Consider the following 26348-nt stretch of genomic DNA (forward strand, 5'->3'; position numbering starts at 1 on the left):
ATATTTAAAGAATCATGCTCGTAGAGCCACCTGGGTTCACAGACTTGTATAGGAAAACATATTAAAAACATCTAGTGTTAAACTACAATGACTTGAACTAAGATATTTGGGATGTAGCCTGATATAACATGCATACATTTGTATGATGCTACTGCAGTATAAAATGGTTTTGCAATGGTTTTCACTTAATTTACAGACTACAGTAATAAATCTGTTTTCTCTTAACCTACAGTACCCGACGCATAGACATTAATCATGTATCATCATAATTTTTGATATACTCTACAAATATTTGATATATCATGGACAACATGGTCCAAATTTACCAAACACCAGGGGTCACTAAGTTTATATTGACTCATATATGAATATGGATATTGAAGTACTCTCGTGTAGAATAAAAATGAAACTAGATATTGAGTATGTTTCTTTAAAAGCAACCGGATTCAAATATTACACAAATCATGTGTGTTATGACATAATTGACACTCCCAAAATGATCTTGTTTACTTATTTCCAACAATGATCTTAGGTGAGTGATCCAGGGTCGTCATTACCCTCTTATTGAAAGAAAAAAATGAGATATGATTACTTTAGGAAATACACTTAGTTTGTATCTTAACTTTTCAAAAATCTGCAGCCAGGCCATGTCATTGATATATCTGTTTCACATCACATAGATGGTGTTATGTGACAGTCGTCTTATTTTTACTATGTATGTTCAGACATTTCATGAAAAAAAAAACATTATCTCATATTGTTGGCTTTTAAGCCATGTTTATATTATAAATATAAAATTGTAAAGGAGTCAAAAATATGCGTTTATGGACTTACCTTTATACCTTATATTCATGTACATGTTTGCTATTTTAAGCATGTTTAGTTGATTTATTGTCTTCTTATATGTCTTTACAATTAACAATTAACATATGATATCAAATATATTGAAATGCAACCAATTTATACACATGTTTGTATGTGCATTTCTTGCTCACCCACTTGGCCCGAAGGAAGACAAAAATACTTCCATCCAATAAAAAGTACTTTTTAAGTTGGAACATTTGCATAAGAATTCATAGAAAAGTAAAAAGGCAAAGAAATAGAATGAACTTAGCTATGTATATTTTCTGTTGTTTTTCTATGACAATTATCGTATAAAATTACCCCACCCACTTTCACAAATTATAAAACCTACATAATTATTTAATGTTTTTCTTACATTTTTACAAAAAACCCATGATATTAATGGAATGTCAAATAGATTAAGATATAGGTTATTAAGTAACTTTTTTTAACTTTGTACATTTATTTAGGAAGTCAAATTTGAAAAAAAAAATGAAAAAAAAAATGGAATTTTTTCTTGATCTTTTTAAAGATATTTTTTACAAAAACTTTTAAAAATGTCTATTTTTATTGAGGTTAACATATAATTTGATTATCTCTGATATGTTTAAACACTCTTTCTATCATAATAAACATAATTTGTGCAACAAATTATACTATAAAAATGATATAAACAGCCATATTGGACGCCATTTTGTATTTGGAAGAGGTATGAAAGAGTAATTTTGTAAGATTTAAATTTTTGAAAAGAAGTAAACTATATGCATGCTTTTGGTGTTAGTTTCAGGTCTGTACAAAAAAAAAAGAATGAATGAGCTAGTTTGTACGTCAAATGTATATGGCGGCCATTTTAAAAATGGCGGCCATCTTGAATGAGCAGAGATATTTTTGGGAACACTTCACTTTTAAAATCTACATGGTCTAAAGATGAATTCCTTAAAGTTTCATGCTTTGCACTATTTTCACAAATTCCCGCCCCACTAAAAAATTAAAATATGAACAGGGATTGTGCATAAATTCTTGAGGCTGCTCAAAATAAAAATGTATATGACACGCCTATTATCATAATTTATTTTAGCATTTAATCAGATAATCAGATAAAATCGTGAACTTTATTAAAAATTTAGTACGTTAAAGCTCTGTATAATTTGTATGTTAGAATTGTTAAAGAAACAAAATAGCAAATTGTTATAGTTATTATGTCAATCTATTAAGATTCGATCATGCATAAAGTTCTAAGACTTAAGCCCTGATAAATAACATTGTAATATCAGTGCCTTCAGTGCTTTGATCAAGCTAGTTTATGACCTGTTAACTGCTGACCTTTTTATATTATAAATTACGCCTAAATATTGTCCTTGAATATTTTTACATAAATGTTTTCAATCAATGATCGCATAGAAGAAATCTTTCTCAACGTCAAACGAAACCATATACGGTTTCTAATTAGAAAGATCTACAAATGTATTTATTCAGCAAATATACTTAATTTAGTACATATATATTTTTCGAATAATTTTATTCATTAATTTTATACAGTCACTATTTCATTTTTTTCTTTAGACAAATTATACAGTTATTATTTTCATGCATTAAATATATCATAGCCGTGCAAATACTCCCTGTTCAATCAGTCACTATTATTTACTGGATAAAAATATATTTTATTCTCATGAGCAAGTCATCTCATACATATATCGTTGAGCAAAACATAGTTAAATGCGGTAAAAATAGGGTTTTTGTTTTTCACTGCTTGGTTTTCAGTTGCGCTTAACATTTGTTTTTTCTTAACTTTATAAAACTCATTTCACCGTTCTATTTTGCAAAAAAAAATAAATCATTTTGAAAAATATTCATTATAAGCCTCCATTCTTTTGTACGCGTATCATCCACACTTTATTTAAGACGTATCTATGAATATGGACCCATTGGTGGACACTTTGTAGATATCATTTGAACTATAATTTCTTGTTTTTCTTTCGGGTATTGCATTCTTTCGGTAATTCACCAAACTAGACTAAGTTTCAAACATGGGTTCAAACCCCGTCAGAGGCAAGTCGTTGTTTCCTTGAGCGAAGAATTTTACACTCATTGCTCAGTAGTGGTTGGTTCCAGGAACGGATTTGAAAAGCTATCTATAAGCTTATAGCTTCCTACACAATCGAACTCAAAACATTTTGTACAAACTAAGACTGGGATTGTTTACGTTGTAACTTTCTCTTTATGAAAAAACAAACTTGAAATCAAACCTGCAAATGATACAGCCTCTAAATGATAAAATAACAAGCGAATGTTTCTGTCATTTCTGTAAAAAAGAAACGCCATGTAGGCGCCTTGAAACAATGATATACCTATAGAAAAAAATCAGTTTAGAATTTTCTTTGGAGTTCCTTTTTATTTTGGACAAAAATGGTAAAATGTCTTTTAAACTATTTCCTTGCTAGATACAATGATTCTACCCACGCTTCCTGTATAGACCAAAAACAGCCGGCATATCACCAGCTGCTATGTTGCTATTCAGTCAGTACATATATAAATTTATCTAAAGATGATGTTTGAATCCGTCCAGATTGAAGATAGACAAGTCCATTTACAAAGAAATTTAGCATTATAAGGGTTAAAATCTTTAAAATTCCCCAGTTAAAACAATGTTTGGACCGTTCTTTACCATATAACATTTTTGTTGACATAACATTTTCTTAAAAGAAAAAAAAAAGATTTTAATTCATAATAAAACGACGTTTTGTCTTCCCCCTTAAATTTCCTTTTTAATCATGTACATTAATTTCATAGCAATTTTCAAACTATATAATTATTTTGAGATAAATATTACATAAAAAGCCTGTAATTCTCATTAATTAATTTCTGTATATAAAACAAAAACCACAAGACATCTCTACAGCTGCTGAACGCATCAAATTACGTGTTTCAATTAAAGATATACATGCTATGTTAATATATTTAGCTTAAACATCTGAAATAACAATTAATTTGGGAAAATAAATTGCTTGTTCATAAGACAGTCCAGTTTTCGTAAACACCTTAATAACACGTGGATATAATAAATGTTCAGGAAAATTTATCTGTTAAATAAAATTAACAAAAATAAATCTTAAATGAGCTGCGTTATACAAAAGGCGTAATTTATGTGCAAAAACATGGCGTTTATGCGTTTAGTTCACATTACGTTTGGTTCATTGTTAAATACCGGTCAAAATCAATTCTGACCATGTGTCCAGGTCAAAATATACATTTCAAGATGTCTTTATCAAAAAAACACTTATGTTTGATTATTAATGTACAATTCATAATAGATTGATTTAGTTGTTACAGCACTTATAAGAGCTCGATTGTGCTGTATGCTAAAAACATATAGAAACACTCGAATCCGTTCCTGGAACCATTCAGTATTAGGCAATGCGTGTAAATTTTCCTGCTCATTGACAAAACCGTTTGACTAACGCGACAAGCAATCCTTAAGATGTAGTCCGACACATTAGCCGCCCAGACATGTCGCCACTATAAAAGATTCAGAATTACATAAGATGTTAAAATTCAGGAAAATAAGATACGAGGGGTGTTCAAACATGAATGCAACTAGGCCAATATCTCGCTTTAAACACGTTTTGCACGAACTATGTACAAGTATGGCATAGATGGCATAGATGGTTGTATAAGCTCTCAATTGATACAATACATGTGTAAATCAATTAAGCTCGATTAACTCTATCTACTCGTATATACTTAAGCAAAAGGCTTCCTTTCACTGACCAAATACGGTCCTATATCAACAAAGGGGGAAACACAAAAATATAAAAATGGAAAACAGGAAAAAAAATTCTATCTCTTAATGCAGTTTGTAAGATCAATGTGTCTTAGGTGGAACATTGTTTAAAAGGTAATGGATAAATGTAGGCAAAAAAACACACCATTTCTGATTTAAAGCCATGTAACATATTTTAGCGCCGTTTTGCTGTCCTTTAAATCATTTAAATGTTCTTATTTTTCTAGTTTTATCGCTTAAATTGGTTCTTTTAATTTGAGAGTATTTTTACATTTATATAGTATTTTTTTCAAATTAAGTTGTAATTCTTTTAATTAAGTGTGTGTGCATTTCAATTTTTGAAAACCCTTCAATAAGGTTTTCTAAAGTTTATATAAGATAGCATTATAAATTTTATCAATTTCGTATGTTTTGAATTATTAATTAAATTATCAATTATATGATTGGTATATAAATACGACATGATATTATGCTATATATTCTTGACTACACTGATTATAATGTCAATCTTAAGTAAAACATTGTTCTCTCTGATACCGTTGCAGTCTCGTTGTTTTCACCGCCACCATATTATGTGGTACATACGCACTTCATTTGCTATAAACCTGACTTTTGATTTTATATTTTCAGAATTCAAGATTGGTTTTGGTCGTAGTGATCTTAGTAAGGTCTTTCCAAATGTTTAATGCAATAGAAATTCAATCCAATAAACAACACGCAATATTTTCTCGTATTCTTAAAAGCTTCAATACTTATCATGATTTTATTAATGATGATGGACATTCGGACACTGAAAATGATAACACAGCCAACTCTTACAATAGTAAAAACGACATATACTTGGCTGATATCGGCATAGAACGGAGATCTGACGACGATGGATTTGCATGGGAATGCGAATCCCAAATAAATTGGAAAGATCTTGGCAGTTTACATTATCCAAGGTTCGCAAAAGAAGTGATGTGTGTTGGTAATTCATGCATGCACGGATACTACAGATGTGCCGCCCAGAACTATACCATCCGTGTGTTATCAATGAGGCATGATGATGAAGATTTGGAAATGGCATTACCAGGAAGTCTGAGAGAAAACTGGAAACTAGCTGATGTTCAGATTTCGGTTGGTTGTGTTTGCAGGAGCTAAAACAAAACTGAAAAATCATACATGCCCGAACCGATTAAAAACCCACCACAGCATGTCACGGAAAATATCAAGCCTCTTGCTCAAACTCAAATTCTTTCCAAACACATTGATCGACTAAGAATATTTGTGATTTTCAGTATACTTTTCATGGAATTATGAAAATGTTGCTCAAATGATTTTACTCTCTTTGCAAAACTAAAACAGTAAGACGTTAAAAAGTTCCACATGTAACACTAAAAAAATAAGAAACAGCAGTATCATTTCACTTGCAGAATCGATATATGGATTAAAAGTCGAAGATTACGTTTTGTTAAGAAATTTTATTCTTATCTTATTCATAGGATATTTTAATAGCTTATTAGCTGGTATTTTGGAAAAAAATAAATTAGCAATGCAATAAAACATAATAATTACTCATAGTAATGTATTTAAATAATGCTTAATGTTCAAAAGTGTTTTGTATTTCCGTCACGCAACAAATCTCTGACAGCGTCACTAAAGCTTTCATTTTTTTGTGACAATTATCTCTCGTATGACTTCTATTACAGTGTACACCTGATAAAAAGTGTAATGAATACGCAAAAAAATGAGAAAAAACCCACTTAATTTTGTTATTTTTTATTTTCTTCCAATCACAATTGCAGGCAAAAACCCTCAACAATTATAACTATATCTTATATAATTCATAAAGTAATGTACGAGGATTGATCAAAATGTTCTTGGCCCGATGTACTTCCGGTAGTCAGAGTCTTACTTTTCAATTTAATCGCCCTCAACATCAATGCACTTTGCCCACCTGTACTCCAACTTGTTAAAACCTTCAAAATAGAACTCTCTAGTGGGAGACGTTTGGAAGCAATGAATGTGTCATGGAGGTCAATGAGTTCTTTGAGGACCAAAATCGAGAGTTTTTTTGAAGGGTTAAACAAGTTGGAACACAGGTGGGCATAGTGCATTGATGTAGAGGGTGATTATATTAAAAAGACAATTAGTTGGGTTCTCTGACTACCGGAAGTACATCGGGCCGAGAATTTTTTGATAAATCCTCGTACATTTAAAAACAAAATGAAATTCGTCTTCAATTTTGTTGATACATGGACATTCCTGTCTTTCCAACCTATTCAGGCCATAGCGGGCATATTTAATTCTTAGCCTTTCGTGAGACATATTCTTGAAGATTTACAGACATATTCTTGAAGATTTACAAACATATTCTTGAAGATTTACAGACATATTCTTGAAGATTTACAATATAGCAAAGTAAGACTTTCCATACCAAAGCCAGTTTTCACACGTGTATATAAAGAAGTCAGAACGTGTGTAACAGCTATACCAGTAAATCATGTGGGAGGATTTATTTATATATCAGGATAATCAGAAATATTGTAGGTGTAAACATATATTTTTTCCAGGCGGCACATAATCAAAATGGACACAAAGATGTCATTCTTCGTAAATAATGAAGAAATGTTTGTCTGATGAAGATAGATACGCAGCTGTGTCAAATTAATATTTTTCCTAGAGGTAAAGTTATAATTGTAGCTTTGTTTTTTTCCTTATTTTATGACAATATATACGCATGTTTGATATACTTTTATCAGCAAAACTCTCATATATTTTAAGTTTCAAATTAACACATTTACCTTTTTTGAAGTTATGAAGAAATACATTTTTGAACGGTAAAGGATTTGACAAACAATTGAAACGATACCGGATGAGAAGGGATTTGACAAACAATTGCAATGGTATGGGTGACTAATATAGTGACGATAGTTTAGCTTACCCGGAACTTTATCTCACAATCTTAATATTTTTTTGAACTTCCGGGAATACTGATTCCAATACATTTAGCTTTCATTTTTAGATATTGTTTAATGGTTAGTGAACAGGTAAAAATAAAAATAACTTGACATGTTGACGTAATTGTGTTCAATTTGATATTTTACCTTGAAAAATAATCAGTTATCCACATGACCAACAGAAATTTTTATAAATATCCTTCAGTATGTGCCGGTAATGCTCAATTCTTAAAAAGAGTTGGGTAGGTTTTTTAATAATTTAGGTAGTTTTAATATTATATAATCAACATTTTTCATTATCAATTATTGTTCAGTCATGATTATCATTCAATTATACTACCAACATACCATTAATATTTTGTATTAAAACTTAGATTCTGTCTTATCCGTTCATATATTTTCATATCTATAAGGCATCAAATGCAATATTCTTCCTGACTTCCTATTAATCATCTTAACATCTAAAATTAAAAACATTTAATAAAATGAACGTGATATCTTAGTAAATAACAACACGTGAATTCATAATTATTAAATGATTTACCAAGATCTCTATATTATAACAACAATATCTGTAACATAGTCGGGAGTGGTTCCCCTTGACCTATCCTAGTTAGAGTTTGCAAAAAGTCTGAATGCATCAAGACATCTGCAGATTTTAACTGTGCTGTCAGTGTTTTATTTCATTTTTATATATCATAAAACAGTTAATGTGTTAAATAAAATTTTGCTTAATTTTTACCTGACCTCTTTTTATTTTACCATTTTGATTTCATTTGTGATAAATATTCATAATAGAGTTTAGCTATATTAGCTATCACAATATTAAAGTAACGTTTGTTTTTTGTTTGTTTGTTTGTTTGTTTGTTTCTTTCTTTTCAATTTAAAATATGATATATCTCAAAAACATATTTTCATAAATTTTAAGACACGTAGGAGTTACATATTGACCAATATCTGTACCTTTATCAGTCTTAATGGCGAAAAATAATTAAAAGAAACATTGACACATTTACAAGGTAGTTTCTTTATTCTATCTCAATATCTAATAAATAATTAAATTGAAACGATATTATATCAAATACAGTATTCACTTTCACCATAATTGATCATTATTCTATATTCCACACACACAGCCGGCAGATATATTTACAGCAGTAAATTTCCAGCCAGATCTTAAGTCAGGTGGTAAGCCCATTTCAACGTGTTGTTGGTATTCTCGTTGTGAGAGCACTAGGATCGAGTAATTTTGTGGTCTGCAAATGTATGCTCCGTGCATGCAAAAAATTTCTTCACAGATAATGTGTTTTACAAATCTTGGATAATGTAGAAATCCAAGGTCCTTCCAGCCGGATGTGGAGTTACACAGCCAAGGTACAGCTGGTGGTTGTCTTTGGTGAAAAGGTATCTCTTCTAAATTTCTAGAGTGTTGGTTTTCTTTAGCTCCAAGAAAAACGACGAAAGTCAAAATTAACAAAGAGAAGATCAGTCTCAATCTCTGAAAATAAATGAGAGAAATGGCAACAAGAACAATAGTAATTGTAAAAATGGTGAAAATATTACTATTCTTAATAAGCTCATTGAAAAATCACGGTGTTGTTATTAAGAGATTAATACACGGCAGAGTAGGGCCGGAAGGTGATAATCGGCCCTTAAAATTAATAATGGCCCGAGGGCTTCAGCCCGAGGCATTATTCATTTTAGGGCCGATTACCACCTTCTGGCACAACTATGGCGTGTATTAATGTCTTTAATACACTTGGTAGATCTAATAGTAGCAATTTATTCTAAAAAGATACTTTTAAGATTTCTTTCGTTGAAATTCCTGTCTGCATTTCTACTGTACTGTACAGTTCAGCAACTTCTACAGAGTTGTTTACTTTTGTGTGTTAAAAGTAAACTAATGAAGGACCTAGAAGCAAGTTTTATTTTCATTTATTTTGGAATGAAATTGTCGTATTCTTTCTTTGAATTTCAATAGTAATAAAACTGTGTTTGTACGAAATATGCTTAAGCACTCATAATAAAATCAAGCGATTCGTGCTTAAAACCTGCTTTCACTTTTACAGTTTACTGTTTGATGACGTAAAATATGACGTCATTTTTTTCAGTTTGTGCACGTGCACATGTTCAGATAACTAGTTCTCGGTCCCGGGCCGCAAACTCATAATAGGTCACATGACACTCATAATCAGTTGAAATCTTTGGCGATTTTGTTACTATATATAGTAACAAGTGTATTAATGTTGCGTATGGAACATATAAAAATGTTCAAGACATTGAAGCCTAATCCAGATGACGGAACTGATTCCAATTATGCCATCAATTCAGGCAATTATCAGCAAACACACATGTTCCGTCTGATCATGATCTGCGATATTAGTACATATTATTTATTTTTTCCCTAAAATGGGGAATGGTTTTCTTTAGATTGAAAGTTTACAACTTTCTTACATTAATTGCAATTTTACAGAAGTATACAACTTTCTTACTTTAAATTTACAGTCTTTATTTGTATTCTGGTATGATTTTAAATATATATTAAACGATGTGAACCTACAACTGGGAAAATGTTCTATAAAAATCAAAATCTGTTGTCACGTTCTTTTCAGGACTTTAAGCAACAAATGAACTATAAAAGAAAGATTATATAAAACGGTCCTCAGGAAAATTAATTGCTTTAATTGTTACAGATAATTTTTTATCACGATAACCTCTGGTATAAACAATTGGTGTGGTTGGTTGTTCAACCGTTTATTCTTCGCCTTTTTCTGATTGGTCAAATTTGAAATTGTATAATAACATTTGAGTTGTTATATTTTCTTTATAATTGGCAATTTTGGGTGTCTTTATTTATTAGGAAATTTCTTGATAAGGTTTAAAGTGTTTTTGCCCACGCGCCAAGAGCCATTGTTGTTGTTATTATGGTTTCAATTCGCATTTCATGTAGCTGTATTAGTACTGCGGTTTGGTGATCACTGCATTATTTGTGAATTTAATAATCTCTATATTTAAATTGAATTTGTATTCACTAAATTAAATGTTCTTACACGTAGACATAGAATCGTGATCATTAAACAAACCTTATTAAATATTAATATATTGAATTTCTGGTTGTACATTTTTCTTTGTCAATTTTTGATATTCATTTACTGTAGAAAGGCGATCATTTTTATTCATTCTGTTTACCTTAGTAACATAATAACATAACATAATAACATGTTTAATTAAAGTAAATGTTATACTGAATTTAATAATACGTTAATATGTGTTTCAGAAACGACTGTTTCTTCTTTATTATTCCATAAAGAAATCCACTTTTTCTTCTACCGGTATGATCTTTCTATAGGTATTTTAATTTCTTTAACTCATTACTTCATATAGACGTCTTTCAAGTCCCCCCCCCCCCTTGTAGGCTTCAGATGGAAAAAAATGCCCTATTTAGACCCGAAACACGTGTTTTCGTTTATAAAATGTTGTTAAAAGTGATCACTTTTTCGCGGCCGTCCCCTATCAAAAAAGATACATCAGGGGATGCCAGAGTGGGGATGTGCCCCTATCTGCTTATTAAGATTTTGGACTTGTGGGAGGCTAAATTTGGCCTCAGGTCGATCAGAACGTAACGTGAAACCAATGCTGAAAAGCCTTTGACTCTATCTCAATCCATTGAGAATTTACAGCACTTTGAAATCAGTTTTGATGGAAAAAATCAACGAAAATTTCGAGTTGTCCCATCGTTGCCATGGTAACAGAAAATTTAAGATTGAGCAAGCTATACAATGGCTTTGATCCAGTCAAGATTTTTGTTTGATGAGTATTAGTTTCATAGCAATTTGAACTTTAAACAGGAGGCTTTCAATGAAAACAGCTTCTTTCACAAAATGCTCATGCAGTAATGGGTTAAACATTATTCAGTGACAAAAATTAAGATGAAACACTTTAGAAACAAGAACTAATTAATTGCCTATTACAATTTTTACCGATGTTTCAAGGAGTAAAACACTCCTTTTCCAATATTCATTTTATTTACAATCATATTTTCAATTTTTAATTAATATTGTAATAGATTATTAACAAGAGTATTTATAAATATTTCTGAATAAAAAGAAAGGACGAATGGGTACCTGAGTAGAACCACCGACGTTCCGTAAGCTAGCTGGATAGCTGCCTCACATAACAAATCCAAATTTTCTTGCTGGGTTCGAATCTACAGCGGTAAGGGAAAGTAGTTTAAAGTTAATGACATTGGCCACGCCCCAAATGATGATGCAAAAGCTTACTGAGATGGTATTATCATAAGCATATGCTATATTTTTGGTTGTTATTTGATGTTGGTTACAAAGATCAACTCGTGAGAGCAACATTTATAGAAGGCAGAACCCCACATGCCCCGAAGGAACCGTATCAGAAAGGGTTCCAGACAGACTGGGGGGAAACAAACGAAGCGGAGTTAGCACAAACTGGACTACAATGAAACATAATGTTATCGTTTGGGGACAATGACCGCAGGTAATTAAGGTAGGGGTGGAGCTAATTTCTCGGAATTGCGTATTACATGCCTAAAAGGCAAAAATGCAAAAATGCTATTTTAATATCTTATATACGGTAATATTTCTAAAATGCAGATATGTTTATTGTCAATATATATAATCATCTCTCAATTCAGTGGACTTTTTATTCACCAGGGAATAATTTCTCATAGATCGAGGAAAAGAATGATGAATGCTATAATACATACATAAAAGAGAAGACAAAGCCGTAGATTGACGATGGCTAAAATCACCAATTTTTCCTCAAGTTTTTGATTTTGTTTATGCAAACTACATGATAGAATCATTTTATCAAAGATTTTTAAAAAAATATTAATCACATACTCTCTTGTTTTGTCTGCTCTTTTACCTGCCTGCTAAACATATTAATAAAATAGTTCTGAATATATGGTGGCTGATTTATGCCATGGCGTATTTTCGCTTCGCGGGGCACTTCGTCGTATTTCGTGTTTTCGCCATGCGGGCCGGAGAGCGAAAGCAAGACGAAGTGATCATTTTGTCGTATTTTTGTGTAGTGTGAAATAAAGAGGTTATTTACATTGATATGAACAATACAGATTATATTACACATCTCGTACACAGCTGTCAGGACTTTATCACATTCGGGCAGGGACAGCTGTGTACTCATCCAATAGAATTAAGTATTGTACTAAACAATGTATAATAACCTCATAATATATCTAATCGTAATAATTACGATATGAAGAGGCCCTAACCTTCGTTATTTTTAACTTTTATAACCATAATTGTATAGAGTATTAGCAATTGAAAAGATTCAAAAATATTTGAGATTTAAACTAATAAACAATAAAATATTTGAGAAGCAAAGTCACTGCAAAGGAAAGAAAAACAACAGTAAATATTTATAAATTATTATTAAGAATCGTTCTTATAATGTGCCTGTAAGTACGAAAAACTCCAAAGAAACAACTGTAACTGCAATAAAACACAAAACTTCAAAAATATTTTGAAAATATTACGAATCGTAATTTCTATGTTCCCTAAAGAATGAAAAGCTTCAAAGAAGTAATTTAAAAAAAGTAATCAGAATATTTGAACTTAAAACCCATTTTCACTGCATTAAAACACAAAACTAAAATTATACAATGAATTACCTGAGAATGTGACGAGCTTGACGAAAGCATCCTTATGTTGTATTTAATGCCTTTGCAGGGAAACATTTGCGCAGCTTTATTTTATAGTTTGCAACAGAAATCAAATACAATTAAATAGTGTCAATTCCAGGAGAAAAGCTATAGATACTTTTTAATATTCAAAGATATTTGAGGATAAATGTCAACTACAATATAATATTTGACAAGTAGGACAAAAAAATATATATATTTCTATATGAACTATTGCGTTGTAAAGCGATTTATTAGTACTTATATGAATAGAAAATGTACTAAAGCAGTAACAGCAATTCATCTTATCAAATCTCCAAGCCGAATAGACCTCTTGCAAACATTGTTTGCTTTTGGGATAATACATCGGTCCAAGGACGTGAAAGTCTGGCACATTTAGCCACAACATCATCAGTCAAATATACAATTTGTTTTACGGCCACAAATCATGACTGCAATATGCAAATACAATGGTCCCAAACTTTAGGCTAACTATGCATTACATGAATGACAAAAACATATAGACTTAATTATCTTTGTTAAGATTGCATTGTTTTCATTTGAGCAATAAAATATGAAAGAAAATTTCAACATTGGAGAGAGACAATTCTGGAACGCAGCCCCCAACGATACCAACTCACAAGGCATCCAGTTTGGCAACGAAAGGACAAATAAATAAATATATATTAAATAAATAAATAAATAAATATACAAATAAATAAATAAATGAATGAATGAATGAATGTTGTTTTCTTGAGCTAGAAACTTTACATTCATTGCTAAGTACTCGTTGGTCCCAGGATGGGCTTCGAGAGTGTTTAAATAATCTTATAGCTTCCAAAACAAAAACTGTATCAACCAAATGAATAAATAAATAGATAAATAAGTAAACGAATGAATGAATGAATGAATGAATGAATGAATGAATGAATGAATGAATGAATGAATGAATAGGGATGTTGTACTATAGTGGTACAAGCAGGTGACTTATCAATTACTGACACATCATGTCTCGTACATTTACCTATATTAGACATATTGTGAAGTAGGTTTAAAGCGGATTTCAATGTAATATCATCAAGTTTTTGATTTTATATAAAGAGACAGAAAATAATACGCACAGGTTTTTGTTTGTTTAATTATTGAATTTTCTTCTAATATTTTTGCATTTTACATACAACCATTATTTTCTCCGCAAAAAACACACTTGTCCTTTTCAATAAATATGTATTTCAGTCTGCTTGCATAAAAATATTCGAATAAAATTATTGTTAATTTGGTCATTAATGTGCTAAGCAGAGGAAGTTTATTAACAAAAAATATAGTCTGTCTCATATATTTCAGGTTTGGTCTGCATTTATATAATGGGTACATTGGTGTTAACAAGAAATAATAATGAGAAAAAACTGTTCAGTGCTGAAGTTGTGTAAAATATACCTGGAATTATATCTAAATGACCAAAAAAGATATATTCAACAGCTTTAAAAAAAAGATTTTGAAATAAATGCAACAAAACAGTTGTTAATTGGATTATAAATTTTTATAAACGTGGTTACAAATTAAAAAAAGGAATTGAAAACAATTGCTCGGGGGAATTTTTACTTTCTATTATAGATACCCAATGCATAACAATTTTTATTGCAATAATAAATTAACTTTATTGGCAGTGTGTCGCATTGGAATGGTTACTATTTGACATGAAAATTGCAGACTCGGTTTTATCTAATCTGTACATGAGGGATAATGAAAAAGTGCAACTCCCTCATGCCCCCTAGCACCGGCTTGGGTGATTCTCAACTTTCAACACTTAAAAGTGCCAGAACCAATGATCCTTAAGGACAAGGAAAGTATAACAACACTGAAGTGTAGAACGTGTAAGTTTACCTATATGAATTAAAATTTAAGGAAATACTTTTTAGTTTTAGTTTAAACGTCCCTAAGAATAAAGTTAACAGGGAGTTATTAAAAAAACCACTTTAAATTCAATGTCAAAAAAGAACAAATTTTTAAAAGATAAACAGTACGTAAAATTAGAAATATATAATTTTGTTTTCCAATCGCCGTCCTTTTATGTTAGTACTAGTAATATCGAAGGAGAATCAAAAGAAACTTTACATCCTTGATTAACATGCGAGTCATTCAAAATACTTTGTCAGAGTGAATTATTTCTATGATGCAACAATGTGTCTCATAATTCTGAATTTCTAGAAAGGGGTCTGGTTTATTTTAATTTCCAGTTCATGTTTATGACCAATGTTTTTACACGGGACTATAATTAACAGTTTATAGCATAAATAAAAATTCACAGTGAAAAATACAAGAAATTGACCTTTGTTATAATAATTATTTCTTGTAATATAAATACATCTGGCCCAATCAAGTGTCTTTTTCCATGTTGTAATTTTGCAAAATACTGCAAGAATGCCAGCGTGGAAACTGAGTTATTTATCGGACAAGATTACATTTTTTACTCACTTGATTTATGTCATCAACATGTACGTTAAATCAACAATGCAATGGTCACAGTCAAACGTGTTGTAACTTATCAGAATAAGGTATAGGTTAGTGTTTAATAATAAGAATTAACAAAAATAAATTGGTCAAGCGGGCCACAAGCACGCGACCTATTATTTTGTTTATGCTTATTATTAAACATTAACCTATTTAATGATCAACATTATTTTTCAACCAAAAACAAAGCATTTCTCTAAACTGCTTATAGTTAGACTTGATAGACCACTGATTAAGTAAATTTTATTTAGTTAGTACACATAAACCAAAGTTAGACTTTTAAATTTGAAAATTACTGCAATGTGATTGGACAAAAAATAATGTTGATCATTAAATAATTAACACAGTATGATAAATATTAAGATAATATTTAAAATTGGATATTAAGGTAAAACTGTTGAGACAAAGAGGGTGGTTATGTTAAAAATGTCACTATAAAACGTCATCCAAATAACAACTTTTTACAAATGAGACTTACATTTATTTGTCAGCCAACGCAGGAATGAGTACATAGATTTATTTCGGCAAAGGAAGCATATACATAGTTGACAATATAACATAGGATAAAATAATGAGCATTATTACATACTATATCACATACGAGTAAAACTATGACATGCTCACCAAAACCAAGGATAACACAAAAAAGGGCAAAAAAGCTCTTATTTCCATTGTGGTCCTTTGTATTGGCGGCATGACATAGAGAGGCAAACCTAAATATAATCATGTTTAAAAATACTAATAAATCATAAAAATGTATATCACAGTCAAATCTTGAGTTAATGATACTCTTGTTTACAGCTAGGATTTAAAACACATTACTAAAATTGTAATAAGATAAATAGCAGACAATTTAAAATCCTGAGCCGAAAAATATAAAAACATGTTTAAAAAATGTTTTAAATACTGTTCATAAGATGGCTTTTGATGGCAACCTTAAAACTTTGTAATCTGTTGATCTCCGTTAACTTTACAGGTAAATCATTCCATAATTTAATACCAGAGAAAGCAAAGGATTTAGAACCCTGGCCTTTGACCGTAGGTAGACAATATACACCCTTTCGACTAAGTCTTGTACTATAATTATCAATGGAATCTTGTGAAAAAAGTTTTCAGACATGTAATCCGGAGATAGGCCATTTTTTATCTTAAAAACATGACACAACATTATCTGTTCAACTCTTTTGTGGACCGGTAACCAGTTAAGGGACTTAAAGTGGGATGGGTCAATGTAGGCTCTGGAGTCCAAGTCAAGTACAAATCTCATTATTTTGTTTTGACAAGTTTGTAACTTATTTTTTAAAGACTGTGTCAAGCTATTATACCAAACAGAGCATGCGTAATCTTAGTGACACTGAATAAGAGACATAACCAGAAGTTTCTTGGTATGCTGAGTAAGAAACTCTTTCTTGCGGTAAAGAAATTTTAACCGAGAGTTGGCCTTCTTAAGAACAGACTCGACCATGGCGCAAAATGACATTTAGAAACCGTTTTATTCCAAGGGAAGTAACTAATTAATCGATAATGAGTTATTAAAGTGTAAGTTTTGCCCCTTTAATCGATAAGACATTCACAACTTTATCTATCGTTAGTTCAATACTTTTATTATCAATGACATAACTCTACCCTAATTACAATCTTAACTCGCTTGTAAACAAATGTAAACAAAATACTCAAATTTACCCTCCTTTCTCCATATACTTTATAGAGCAGTTTTGCATAGCAACCGGTACCTTATTATACTACTGACAGATTTTGGTCTATAGTAATCCCAAGATACTTGATAGATGAAGTTGATTCAATGGATGTACCAGAACAGGTTATATGCAGGTTAGATTGTGACCTAAGCTTTTGCCTGGACCCAAATAAAATTGACTCGGTTTTACCCAAGTGCAATGACAACTTATTGTTCACTAACCATTGACTGACCAATTCCATATCATCTGTCAATGCCTTTTAAACAACAGATAAACTTTTACCAGATACAAGGATACCAGAATCATCAGCATATTTATTTTTGACCACAGCTGACATATCATTTACATAAATTAAAAAGAGAAGGGGTCCAAGGATTGAGCCCTGAGGAACACCACATGTTATTTTGGAATTGGAAGAATAAGTACCAGAGACATCTACAAGCTACTGTCTATCTGATAAATATGATTTGAACCAATTTAGGACGTCAATACTAAGACCTGATGCTTGCAGTTTCATTAAAAGAATGGAATGGTCGACTGTGTCAAACGCTTTCTGCAAATCCAGCAGCACCATACCAACAACATTACCTTTATCATTTTCATACCTGATAAAATCTGTAAGGTGAATCAGACAAGTATCAGTAGAGAAGCCACTCCTGAAACCTGATTGAAATTTATACAGCAGATCTTTATCCTTAAAATAAGCTTCAACCTGGTCATAAACCACCTTTTCAAGGATTTTAGATACAACATTTAAAATGGACACAGGCCAGTAATTACCAACAGACAATTTTTCGTTCTTTTTATAGAGGGGAACAACTCTTGCATATTTAAGATCATCAGGGACTTGACCTTGGATAAGGGATAAGTTTATGATATGAGCTAATGGACTAGCAATAACTGGGGATCCATCTCTGATAAAACGTGAGGGTATACCATCTAAGCCAGTAGCTTTTTTGACACCTAATGAAGTTAAGTATTTAAGAACTTTACTTTCAGAAACAATGGTAAAAGAAAAAAACTGTTTGCAAAAACACCCTTGTTTGCATAAAAAGTATTAACAAAATTCGTACCAAATTTATGCATACTTTCTGGCAACTTTTCAACAAGTTTACATGCAACTGTTTTATAAAATTTGTTAAATGATTCAGCAATAAGTTTCTTTTCAAAACACACATTATCATCAATATTTAAACAAATATTTGAACTGGTTGAAGATGAACCCTTCTTGGAAGGCAAACCAAGATTTTTAACAGTTTTCCATAAAGAGGTTGAGTCATTTTTGTTCTCATCCAGTGTATTAGTAAAATATTCCTTTTTTGCTTTGGCAACAGGATACTGAACTTTGTTCATGAGAGTCTTAAATGAGTCATAATTATCACAGTTTCTATCACATTTATATTTATTAAAAGCTTTATCCCTTTCAATAATTACACTAAGAATGTCTGAGTCAATCCATGGTTCTGTTCTCTGTTTAATTCTGGTCTGTTTCACAGGTGCTATTTTGTCTATCACAGATAAAAATGACTGTTTAAATATATTCCAGGCATCATTTACATTATCACTTAGCAAAACAGGAGACCAGTCAGTATCTAGAAGACTAGCTTGAAAGTCATCTTTGTTATAATTTTTCAAAGATCTTAAAGTGACATTGTTATGAAAACAAATAGGAATTTTACTGACTTTTCTTGTACAAAATATTAAGCTATGATCACTAAATGAAGTATGAATTACACCTGACTGAGTAATTTTATCATTATCAGACACCAATATCAAGTCAATAATAGTTGCACTTGTGATACTAACTCTAGTAGGTTCTGAGATCAATTGTTTGTAACGAAACATATTAATAAATGACTTAAAACATTGCAAAAGAGGATAAGACTTAACTTTAGATACATCTGTATTAAAATCACCTAAAATTATAAGTTCACATTGTAAAAAGTCACTACTTGACGAGCATAAAGAGTCTAAAATTGTATAAAAGTTTAGTTGCACAGGAGGTCTATAAATAACACCACATAAGATAGGTTTTGATTTTGGTAAACGTATATCAATCTATGTAGCTTCTAATTCTTCATGCTTGAGATCATCACGTGTGTTGTAGGATAAATCCTTCCTGATATGAATACAAACGCCACCCCTTGTCTGTTTCGATCCCTGCGCTGAATACAATAGTTGTCGATGTTAACTTCAGAATCTGGAACTGAGTCATCTAACCATGTTTCGGAAACACAAATACATGCGGCTCTAGATCTACGAGCTACAGAATTAATTTCATGTAGTTTTGGTAAAAGACTTCGAGTGTTCACATGAATAAAATGAAGACCACTTTTATTGAAAACTTTAAAATCACTTGTGGTGGAACTAGAAGTGTAAGCTGAGGGTCTGGGGCACGGATGGATATCTCCACACAATAACAAGCATATAGGAAGTAAATCGTTTCTGCTCTCTATACTACGAGAAACATATTTTCTAGTTGACACTGAACAATTAATAAAGGTGATAAAATACACTAGTTGTCCATAATTGACTGGTAAAACGTTAATACTGTTCGAAATATAATTGTCCGGATACTGTTCTACTTGAAAATCATGAGAATCCTTCTCCTTCATAAAACGACATGAAATAAGTGTTAAAATGAAAGTTATCTTTATAAAGAGCAGAACTGTGATGGCCCTATAAGAATAACGATTGTTATTTATAGATATAATATCAACTGATTGAAATTATTTGAGAAGCAATCTGGAAATTTAGAACAACATGTGAATAGATATTTCAGTTAATTGAAAGGGAATCTTTGAAGACTGAAATAAATATATTTGAATAAGCCTTTGCACTCATGCTTTTACGATTCTTTACTAGTATTTCATTTTTAGAATGTAAAAAAGTATGAAAGAGAGTTTAAAAGAAATAAATGTTGCCGAACCAAGGCATTTTTTAAAAATCAGAACGAGGAAACTTTAAACAATTTAATAAATTTAAATCATTGTTCTTTAGGTTTTCTCCATTTTTGTTACAAAAAGTAGAAGAAATGACAGCCGTTTTTCTGACAAATAATGTTCGTTAATGGAAGAGGGTACACATATGTTTGTAGCAAAACTTATTTTAACAATTTTATCTTGTGACAATAACTCCTTACATTTTAGATTTTTCACTTCGTCTGTCCAAATCATTAGGTTAGAGTGACTGACATTGTATATTTTCTTGGACAAAATTGATAGATTCATGACAAGCACAGATTGATGTGACATTTAAAGAAGACTGGATGAATTATAAAAAAGCCGAACAACTTATTTGTCACTATGACACTTGGAAAACAATCACTGAAACTAGATTAAGTTACTGTCTACCTCAGTGCAAAAAAATGATCAATACAAACATTGTATTCTTCTGTATTTTAAATGAACAAAATAAAAAATAGTTCAGGAGTGTTTTATCTACTATTGTCCTCATGATAAATTTATCTTTTGCAAATTAAATTGACATCAAAATGAAAAATATAATGCTCATTTCTGGAGTCAATTTTGGCTCAATTAGCTATATACATGTATTTAAGAATGATAGTGGGGATAAGCCAGTAACAAATAGTATAGTAACAATTGTTAAAATGAATTGGTCTATAATAAAAGATATGTAATAAATAAATAATGAAGTTAAGAGTATTTATTATCAGCAAACACAAAAGAATAATACATGCTTGTCATTGACAAGTGTGAGATACATAATCCAATATTACATATACCTCTATCTATATAATGGCTAATAAAATGTTCAAGAACCAAATAGTATTGTCAATCATATAAATGTCCATATTTGGCTTACTATACACTTTGAACTTTGAGAACGTTTCTTTTTCTCTGACAATGTTTTTTTTAAGAATATCCAAATTATACTTTCCGATCGTTTTTATTTACATGATTTTGTATAAGACACATGATTTACTGCGGAAGGACGCGAATTATTTTGCGAGTCCTCAATAAAAAAACACAAGTACATAAAACATTCACATACATCAGCTTCATGACCAATTTTAAATTTCTGGCTTTGCTGCAAAACATTTCTATTTACATTTTCTTCGAATGGAAAGACAATGTTCTCTTATCTCCGTATACAAAGCAACTGTATATATGATAACTTTATCTTTCCTTAATTTCTCATGAACAGACTCTATAAAATCTGTCTTTTTCAACTCCTTCTTTTCACCGCTACTGAGGGATTTTCCCTTTTCCAGCTTTTTGGGCATATCTTTAAAGATATCATTATTTTCGTTCAGCAGAAAAAAAGATCAAGAAGGTATTGAATTTACGTGAGCTTTTGTTATAAGAATACAAAAATTGTGGATTTGGAGAAAAGTTTATATTGCAGCGGTGAAAAAAAAACTCGTTTTACAAAAATGTCATCAGTTGAAATAAAATCATTTCAACGTTACAAGTCTAAATTTCACAAACGGATCTGTTGTCTTAGCAAAACGGAATCGAATGTTTCTAAAAAAAACCTACTAACAATCTAGTTTAAAAGAAACAGTATATTTTATTACCCCTCACTTTTTTCGTAATGCTAATTTCCCATAGGCCTCTGGGAGATGTTCTAACTGTTAATGCAAGTGTACCACGTGACTAAGAATTTTGTACTGTTACATAGATAACAGCATTTTTTAACAGTATAAAATATGGTCACATGGTCTATTTTCTAAATTAAATGAAATAAAATGGCCGCCATTTTTTTCTCGATTCATTCTTATTTTCGACGTTCACCACGATATGACATGACCATCTTCTCTGGAGTAACTATGACACCCATAAAATTTAGTTCTTTGCACCCTGGACTGCTTTTCGCGTATAAGATATTTTTTGTTGAATAGTCAAAAAAGTAAACATCCGTTTTCAACGCAGCAATGTAAATAATTATGTGTCAAAAATTAAACATGCAGACGATTTAAGCATGCAACAAAGGATTATTTAACAATTTTTATCAGTGAAAAGTAACAGATATGTTGGACAGACATAGGATATCATCATTACTTCAGTATCTTGTCAAAAACCATGCGAAGAATATTCTGGAAACAGAAGGATCAGATCTCACGGCTTCACCTCGGGTAACAGTATTTTCTTCAGGATGATATTTTTACTGTTACCCACAAACCCATGTGTTATTTATATAATACTCTTATCATTTTCATGAAATTCGTGACAATGCGAAAATGTATGCAAAGTTTTTATATGAAAGGTGTACTTTTTCTTTGCTATATGCTCGCTAATATCCCTTTGACTTTTTATTCGTATAACAGAAAGTAAATGAAAACCGAAATTAAAGTTTGTATTTCCATAATATTTGTCTCCAATAGTAACTTTCCGACCCTTTCTTTCAATCGTCGGGTAAAGACCTCAAAAAACATTAGTACGATTATTAAAAAAGAACATTTAATTAACTTTGAACGTGCGTAGTGTAAATAATGTCATATGCTCCCATTTTTATCTTCGCAGGTAAAATACGTTTTATTATCAGAAATTGTTAAACTATGAAAAAACTATGTGTCGCACCAAAGACAGGTTATTTTATTTGTGATTATGACAGTAATAATTCATATTTAAAGCCTAACAAGAGCGATCAGTAATCACATGTGTCGCCTCATGATGACCAATTTCATGTTGGGACAAATTTTGTGACAGACGGACAGACAGACGGACAGTGCACAACTAGACTAACAACTTTGTACTGATCATTCCTGTAAAGTTTGGATAAAATTGCACCAGTAGTTTATGAGGAGTAGTCCGGACAAGCTTTTGCGTATCTGGCAACACACAGAAAAAAACACCTTTTTATCAAAGGGCCATAACTCGGCCAAAAATCATTCAACCGGAAAACCCGTGCAATATGCGCAAGGACTTGAGCTACAGATCAATCCTGTAAAGTTTCATTGAAATTGCATAAGTGGTATAAGAGAAGTAGTCTGGACAAACTTTAAAAATAAAAATTTTTAAAGGGCCATAACTCAAACAAAAATCATTGAACCGGAAAATGCTGACAATATGCACAACTAGACTTGGTACTGATCATTCGTGTAAAGTTTGGATGAAATTGCACCAGTAGTTTATGAGGAGTAGTCCGGACAAGCTTTTGTGTATCTGGCAACACACAGAAAAAAAAAACCTTTTTATCAAAGGGCCATAACTCGGCCAAAAATCATTCAACCGGAAAACCCGTGCAATATGCGCAAGGACTTGAGCTACAGATCAATCCTGTAAAGTTTCATTGAAATTGCATTAGTGGTATAAGAGAAGTAGTCCGGACAAACTTTAAAATTAAAAATTATTAAAGGGCCATAACTCTGACAAAAATCATTGAACCGGAAAATCCTGACAATATGCACAACTAGACTTGGTACTGATCATTCCTGTAAAGTTTGGATGAAATTGCACCAGTAGTTTATGAGGAGTAGTCCGGACAAGTTTTGTGACGGACGGACGGACAGACGGACAGACAGACAGACAGACAGACAGACGGACAGACAGACGACGGAGAAGTGATCCCTATATGTCCTATATGTCGCCACTACTCCGTAGAGGCGACACAAAAACGAGATGAAGTTTTTTTTTCTGAATGGAGCGTCCTACATTGAAAACCAATGAGTTTATGTATCAAAGCATAAGCCAAGTTATGTTGAATTGATTTTCATATTTCTATTCAAAAGTCCGTATTTCTCTTTTTTCCATTTATGCTTTAAAGCAGACTATGCAGAAATGTGGTTCGTTATAATTCTTAGAATTTATTTAAGAAGGAAAGAAAGTGTTGGACAGGACGACTGGGATATTTTTGGCAAACGGTTCATCACTTCGTGATTAAGAGGAGCACCAACGAAAAGCACAAATGATATAATATAGGCGTTGGACAGTCTGAGGAAACACTGTTGTTGTTTTTATTCGCGAGGGCCATAATGAAAATTAAATCATAACCGATGCGATCCTTCTTAACTATGAAAATAACAATGGTATATGGAAAATTGCAGACTCGGTTTGATTGAGCCTAGTCATGAGAGATAAAGAAAAAGGTTAACATCTTACATCCCGTGGCATCAGCTGAAGCGGTTACAAATTTTCAACACTAACATGCTGGAATCAATTATTCTGAAGGACTAGAAATATATAACAACACTGAAGTAAAATACGGGGCAGTAATACATATTTTACAGCTGCCACACGGCAATTGGCACCAGTGAACTATTAAAATCTGGAAAAAGAACTGAGATCCTTCTGAAGCAATGACGTTTTAGAATAAGGATATAACTTTAACAGTAATAATGCTATCACAAAGAAATTGTTCTAACTAAAATACCTTTAATATTTTTTTTATTTTTTTTTTTTTGTTTTAAAATTTTAACCGGGGTTTTTGGGGTTTTTTTCCCGGTTGTTTTTTGGATTTAAAATTTTAAAAAAAAAAATAAAAAAATTGAAAACCGCCGGGGGGCCCACCCCCCCTTTTTTAAAAAAAAACCCGAAATTTTAAAAGGAAAAAAAAAACCCCTTTGTTAAAAAAAAAACCCGTTTTTTTGACCCCATTTTAAAAAAATTTCCTTGGGCCCTTGTTTGGAGTCCAAGAGGGAACCCCCAGAAAAGTTTATTTTTAAATTTTTTTATTTTTTTTTTTTACCAAGTTTTAATTTTAATTTTTTTTTTAAAATTTGGGAAATATTTTACTTTGTTTTTAATAAAATTTGGGTACCCCCATAGCACTCGAATTTGAATCTTATTTAATTACCAATATATAGTAAAACTTTGATAAATGAACAACTGTGATTATTGATTTTTTATTCTATTTGTCATGTTATATACAAAATACATAATTTTCAATAACAAAATTGTTAAATTTGATAATAATTGTGATACATATTATTTTAGATAAACTTCTTAAATAAACCTTTTTCCGACTACTTCATATTAATTTACTCTTCATTTAGAAAAAAAACGAATCATACCGGAAATTTAACAACCAAGTAAAAAGTCATAACGTTTTTCATACACTAATTATAATAATAATTTTGATACCAGAAATAAAGACACATCTGCTAATATTGCAATGCCTTTTATTATTTATTTTTTTTAGTTTATATTGTCCTAAAACACCTTTTTGTTATAGGGATTGGGGAACTATTTTTGAATGTCTTTACCGCTTATGTCAGACATTTTATGTACATTGTCAAGAAAAAAAAACTAGTGAAAAGGGTTTAAATATTAATGCGTCTAAGTAGACTAACTGTTTGACAACACATTTTATAAAGGGGGACAAGGCAAAATTTTTCATTACTTCCTTTTTGATTTTTTTTTAACCCATTATTCTGTAAATGTTTTAAATGACAGGCCCACTGGACAAATCTTTTCGCATTATAAGTAATTAAAAGATGGTTTTTCAAATACGATAGTTCCATAGAAAGGATGTTGTATATCTCGCATGCGCATTCTACGTAGGGCAAAAAACGAATACAAATTTTATTAGTACTCAACAATTCATCAACAATTTGATTTTATCTAAAAGATTAACCACGGGAAATTTAGAAATAGTTTATTTAGATAAATAACCAGTAAAGGTGTACGAAGGTTTTGCTAGAGGCCAAATTATGAAAAGCACTGAACTCATAAATTACGTAAAATCTTGATCTTTCTCTTATCATACTTACCATGGGTTTTAATTAACGTGATTTCAAAGTTATGTCATCCAGAAAAACAGTAAATTTTGGATGACATTTAAAGTTTCGAGTACGGGTTAAACGTGAAAATTGACATCCGTAACAAATAAAGACTAATAATTCAATGATAAAAAGCCGCATACAAAAGCCTTCTGTTTAGATGTATTATTAGACACCTTTTTTCCATCAGTAAAATTTAATCAACACGAAGGAA

General features: G+C 31.1%; 1 protein-coding gene across 1 annotated transcript; it reads left to right on the forward strand.

Moving 5' to 3' along the window:
• Nucleotides 1–5305: 5305 nt before the first annotated feature.
• LOC132725344 (prothoracicotropic hormone-like) lies at nt 5306–5746 on the forward strand (the record flags this gene model as incomplete). Its single annotated transcript, XM_060710451.1, has 1 exon — nt 5306–5746. A coding segment is annotated over exon 1 (441 nt), but the record flags the coding sequence as incomplete, so codon positions are not given.
• Between the last annotated feature and the right edge of the window lie 20602 nt (nt 5747–26348).

The sequence above is a fragment of the Ruditapes philippinarum genome, unplaced genomic scaffold, assembly GCF_026571515.1.
Source record: "Ruditapes philippinarum isolate M1 unplaced genomic scaffold, ASM2657151v2 ctg4097_1_1_1_1, whole genome shotgun sequence".
NCBI lineage: Eukaryota > Metazoa > Mollusca > Bivalvia > Venerida > Veneridae > Ruditapes > Ruditapes philippinarum.